This window comes from Colobus angolensis, unplaced genomic scaffold (assembly GCF_000951035.1).
Source record: "Colobus angolensis palliatus isolate OR3802 unplaced genomic scaffold, Cang.pa_1.0 Scaffold69, whole genome shotgun sequence".
Classification (NCBI taxonomy): Eukaryota; Metazoa; Chordata; class Mammalia; order Primates; family Cercopithecidae; genus Colobus; species Colobus angolensis.
The window spans coordinates 9,154,443-9,160,767 of record NW_012120598.1 but is presented as its reverse complement, the minus strand read 5'-3'; the positions used below and the strand labels follow the sequence as shown (position 1 = coordinate 9,160,767).

The 6,325-nt window shown below is 30.1% G+C and overlaps 1 protein-coding gene across 3 annotated transcripts in view; it reads left to right on the top strand.

The window, feature by feature from the left end:
* The window catches only part of NCAM2 (neural cell adhesion molecule 2), a 552,904-nt gene extending 549,951 nt beyond the window's left edge, over positions 1 to 2,953 (top strand). Inside the window, exons 18-19 of one of the 3 annotated variants that reach the window (XM_011926524.1) lie at positions 617 to 744; positions 1,233 to 2,125. In XM_011926524.1, the coding sequence (XP_011781914.1) occupies positions 617 to 728 (112 nt within the window). In that variant the 3' untranslated portion in view covers positions 729 to 744; positions 1,233 to 2,125. Of the gene's footprint in view, positions 1 to 616 lie in introns of all 3 variants that reach the window. The other 2 variants (XM_011926523.1, XM_011926525.1) reach the window with 2 other exon arrangements.
* The last annotated feature ends 3,372 nt before the right edge of the window (positions 2,954 to 6,325 follow it).

Sequence of the window (6,325 nt, the reverse complement as noted above, 5' to 3'; positions counted from 1 at the left end):
CCATTCTCCTGCCTCAGCCTCCCGAGTAGCTGGGACTACAGGCGCCCACCACCTCGCCCAGCTAGTTTTTTGTATGTTTAGTAGAGACGGGGTTTCACCGTGTTAGCCAGGATGGTCTCTATCTCCTGACCTCGTGATCCGCCCGTGTCGGCCTCCCAAAGCGCTGGGATTACAGGCGTGAGCCACCGCGCCCGGCCATCATTGACATTTTAAAATGTTTTGGCATTTTACCTTCCATAACATGTAATTATATTTTTGATATCAACAACTAGTTACCAAATCTAAACTACCCTATAGTGAACAATTTGCTGCATCTAAATCTACAAATATGTTGTTTCATTCATCATTCTGCATTACATTTTCAAAAGGCCAAAGTAATTGTTTTTACTCTCTTTTAGATCATTTAAAAATCTATTTTATATAATTTTAATAAATTTAATTTGTCCTTTCTAATTATTGTAGCATGTTTTCTCTACAAAATAGTAACTTATTTAGCATGTATAAAATATTAGCATATTATTGGAGCATATTTTATTTACAAAATAGTAACTTAAATGTTAAGGTATATCTCTTTAAATACCTCAGAAAATGAAGCTTATTATTTTTTATCTTCCAGAAAATTGCCTTTAAAGGAAGAAAATGGGAAAGAAGCTCTAAATCCAGAAACTATAGAAATTAAAGTGTCTAATGACATCATTCAATCAAAAGAAGATGACAGCAAAGCATAACAACACTATTACAGGGGCTTGAACAACACTACAAAGAGTATTTGGATTGCAGTGACCCTATGACCAAAACTATTCCATTGACCTTAATTTCTTGGGAAACTTCTAGCTTGGAATAGCTTGTACACATATACATATGATCAAATACTCCTGCCCATGGTCCATTTCCTTTTGTTATTGTTGTTGCTGTTGCTGTTGTTGTTAATTTTAAGAATTTCAATATCAAGACCTGACTGGCACCAACACTTTGGGTATTCAATTTGATTATATGACTGAGTACTGGAATTCATTATATGGCTCAAGTGCTCTATTTATTAAGAACGATATTTAATACCACCAACAAATATAAGGGTTAAGGAAAAAAACGTGAGCTACATGTGTAAGAAGGCTCTGCATGTGTATGAATCCTATTCTGGGCAAATAGATTCTTAAGGTGGCTTTCAACTTCAAGATGAAGGCACTTAATAATGGTTACTCATTTTATCAGGGGAATTTCAGGGAATATAGGCTTCAAAGAGCCAGTTTATCTTTAGCAGATATTAAAAATTGAAAACTTTGAAGAACTCATTTCAAGCTATGATTCGGTGCATTTTCAACATTGATTTTTGATAGACTGAAGTGCCAGATCAAAATTGTTACCCATTTGAAAGAATATTAGTTGTATATAAAATTAGATTAGAAAAACTTTCTAAATCTCTATCTCTTTATATATGTCCTATTCATTCACAATGGATTATACACAAAAAATGTATTGCAAGTGAAATAATATTGATTTCTGCCCTCAGCTTCAAATAAAGTAAATTGAAATGGGAACAATATCAATATGGTGTCTTGATATATTTATAAATATGTGATTATCATTTATTTTTAAACAACTTATCAAAAAAGTCTTTAGTGTTCAAATACTTCAAATCATATCCTCAGATATATTTTTAGCCCATGGTTTTATATAATCTTTGAGAACTAATTTTACCACTGTTATGGGTTCACCATTAAATGTAATTGGCTACTAGAAATTAAAATTTTAGGGTTGACTAAATTAAGAAGAAATTATTTAACATTCTAATGTGCCATAAAAGTGTAAATGATAAACAATTACACTTCCACTATGTGTTCTATTCTGGATGTTCTAGCTAGAAGTCACTTTAAGATTTTGATAAACAAATTGGTTAAAGAAATTCCTTAAATATTCAACACAAACCTTCTGATAGCTTTTGTTAGGGTTATACCAGAATAAAATGCTTCTTTACTTCCAAGCTATGCAAGCTCCCAGAGGTGAGAGAGTGACACATGATTTAACTTATATGTAAGGTTTAAAAGAGTATTTATGATTATAAACATACATACCATTTGGGAGCAGGTTTACTAACCTTGAGAGCCAAAGGTTTCCTTAGGCCCTGTAACATTCAGAACCTTTGGTGTTTCAGCTCAAATAGTGACGGGATAGGGAATGCGTTCCAAGAGAATATCGGAGCAATTTTTAGCATTGCAGAAACCTGCTTTGGGCATGTCGCTCTGTAGAGATAACCTGATGATTATTAAATGTAAAATTAAGGCAACTCATGAATATTTTTATTTACGAAGTGCTTGAAACTGTCAGCCAAGGAGAGACAGCTAAGTAATTTTATATAATTCCTCACTTTTCTGGCTACAGCAGGACAGAATATGACCATCTTCATTTGAAGGCACCAAATCGTCGCGGTGTCTTTGCCATAAATTGCAGGGTTAAATGCAGGAATCTCTGCTTGCGTTCCTGTCTGGCATATTCTGAAGAAAAGAACAGAATTCTTGTGCCTACCTAAGAATTTGAGAAGTGTCTAAACAAACAAACCAGTTAGGTCATTTTAACTGACTTGATTATCCAACTGGTCTTTGACGGATGTGACTGTTGTTATTTAGTTTATGTTTGTCTGATCATCCAGTTTGCTTTATTTTGCTGTGTTTTATTTTGTCGTTTGTTTTGTTTTGTACCAACGTACTAAAACTAGTCAAAATACTTGAATTAGTTTGTTTGTGCAAAGTGTACAAGCTTAGTAAAGTGTCCATGAAGCAATAGCCATGAATGATAATTATTTCTAAATAGGGCCACATGGTTTTAAACTAATGATGGTGAAAGAATTAGGATGACTGAGAAAGTCATTTCGCATGTTTACTATTGTTATATTTGTGCTTTACTTCAAGAGTGCAGAAATCATAATAAATAACAAACTATTTTTGTCTTTTCTCAATTGGACATTTCTGTTTCTCTCATTTATTTGGATTTTCCTTGTAAAGAAATTGACATATATTTCATATACATATATATATAGTCTATATATATATGATGTTAAATTTCCTGCCACTCATGTGGAGTAATGATCTGAAATTAATAGATAATCTGAAGCTAATTATAGTCAGACTATTTCAAGTGCACTGTTTCAGTTGCCCGAGTGGTCCTTACCTCTTGTCCTTGAAATCCATGCCATGCTGAAGCACGGCAATACTGTGATAAAGTATTTTTTTTAATATTTCAATGGAATGCTCCAAATGATTTACAAGAATTTCAAAATAAAAGATGGCTTGTAGTAAATTGTAAAATATGAGTAGAACTGAAATAACCTGTTTCATTCTTATTCTAGATTAAACATATACATATAACCGTATAAATGTTATTTTTATTGTCTGAGAGTACTCTTAAATATTAGTATGAAGTGTCAAAAGAATTGACTGAATATAAGTACTGTTAAAATAATTTGAACCCTGTGATATTTTAAACCAAGAGGCAAAGATATCACCGAAAACTTGGTATTTCTTGATAAGTTAGGTGCAATTAGGCAGTGACAATCTATATTCAACAACATATAAGAGGAAGGAGTAATATCAGAATTTTAACACATATTTTGTTTTCAAAACTGGCACAAACTCGTGTGTCAACATATTTTACAATAATTATCAAAGGGATTTAATGAAGAATTGTATTTTTAAAGATTTATTTATTATTTTTTGTGGGATAAGACATTGCCATTCTATGGATACTAACGTCTAACATTAATGTATTGTTTCTTGTTTTCTTTTGTTTTTAATATTAATAACTATAAAAGCATTTTTCAAAGGCTATCAGATCCAGCACACTTCATATGGATCTTAGTCTTTGAATTAAATATTTATATAAATAGATTTTATTAATCAAATTATTTATTTGTGTGCCAATAATTAATTGTAACTTTATGATCATACCTATGTTTATGCTTCTTGTTTTAAATAATTAAGATGTATCTGTGCCTTTTAATTAGCATGACATTCTGCTTTATTAAAAGAAAAAACTACAATTAACATCATTACTAGTATATTTTGCTTAGATTTGAGATACTCGAATGATGCTGTCTTATTTACAGTCAGTAAATAAGTTCAATTCCAACTATTTACCTTGAATATAAAATCTAGATATAATAAACTATACTGTATAATTTACTTTAATTCATGTCAAAATAGTTCTTTTTATACACACATGAAATATTCTTAATTTGTTCTGTATTGTTTTTCTAAACAATAAATACATTCTAGATATTATTGAAATTAAACTTTGCCAGTTGTAAGACAAAGACAACAGATAACTTTCGAAAATCAAGCAAATTACTATGGTGTTGCTTGGGTCTTCATTATTTCCATTTATATATATTTTATTTAGAATAATAAATCAACCTTTATTTTTTGGCAATAAGATTATCACAGATGAAAATATGTACAGCTCAAGTGGTAGAAATAATATTTTCCATTAGTTAATTTAGGAAATATTGGAATAGCATATTAGAATTATTTATGAGGTTCACAATGTTCCTTTTCACAGAAAACAAGGTAAACATTTGACTTAAATCCCACATGAAGTTTTTTCAGACTCATACTCATAATCATAATCACATAATGTTCTTATTCAACAAGCTTTGTATCTGGAAATATTTTTAACAATAAGTTTGCTAGCATTATTGATTTATCTTTAGAGAGAAAATATTTGCATTTGTTTATTAACCCTTTGAAGCATTAATACTTAGTCACTAACATTGAAATTGCATATGGATGTATCAACACAGGCTAAAATTAAATTATGGATGTCAAAGAAATGAAAAACTTCATCTTAAAAGGTAAAATTTTCAAGAAATTATTTTATTCATGGACTTAATAATGTCTTAAGATGAAACAATTATATGTTCAAATGAGAAATTTATAAAAAGACCCACATATAGTAATCGCTGAACAAACATAATTTTCTTCCAGCTCCCATCCTTCCTTTTTGAAGAATTGAATTTACCCATGTAGATGCAGCTATTTAAAATTATACAAGAATGTTAATAGATGAATTATTTCCTCTCATATAAAGGGAAAGAATTTTATATTATATATAATGCTAAATATTTATTTAATAACACACCTAATATTCTTAGAAAAATAGTTTATTACTCACTTTAGGATTTTACCTATAACATAAATATATTATTTGATATTACCTCTTTAAATTTTCATTTTACACAATTTTTGAGATTCTGGCTACACACAACAGTCAGAATTATTGCTCATGTAAATTTAAGTATTACTACTTATTCTTTTCTTTTCTGAAATGAAAACATGTATCTTTTGGCATCTGTTTTCAGCCTCCCATGGAAGACAGTAAGCAAAACCATTACTGTTGGAGAATTTCAGATCACAACCCAACATAGGAGATTAGAGAAACAAAGAAATGAGTGGATCTAGAAAGGCAAACTGAGTTGCTATATTTGGAATAGCTAGAAAGGACCTGACTTTGAGAAGTGCTAGACCAGGGAATAGGACCATTGCTTGGATAAAAATTATGGCCCATTACACTGATGCAAAGGAGAAAACAGTGTAACACAGAGGACAAAGTTAACAGAGATAGAATCTATGATCTGATTTTGCAAATAATTTTTTTAGAGAACAACATGCATACTATAAAATAAACAATACTATTAAGAACAAACCTATTTATTCCAACTCTTAAAGAAATATTCATGGTTTAGCATTTGCCTCTAAACCCTGTTAGAAATATGTGGAGTTAGAAATAAAGGTTTTTTTTTAAAAAAAAAAAAAACATTTTTGGTATGTGAACTGTATGCTGTGCTCAGTATGTACTGAAACATAGTATCTTTTATTTTCTTTAATTTATAGATTCCATTCAAATTCTATATTCTTAAGTTAGCTATCACAACGTTTTCTTATTGTTTCAATATGATATGTCCCAATGAAATGCTGTATATATATGTCTAAACTGTAAAAATTATACTGCAAATGTTGAAGTTTTGTATTTATGAGAGACATTGAAAGTATGGCTTACAGTATGTCAAACTTGTCACACTTCACCATTTGTATATTAATAGTAAAGATACTTTTACTTTAATAAAGTGTTGCATTTTATGTTTATTTTGAATAACATTTCTGCAGTGAGCAAGCTTATGGTTTTTCAGAGACTTCTGTGTTAAGAAACTTCCAAACATATTCTAAAGAAGAGAATGCTATTGAATTTAAATAGTTAAATTTTAACCTGTCCCCATGATGCCATAATTTAAAACGAACAATAACTATGCAAAGATGATTTTCTAATGTTGTCACTG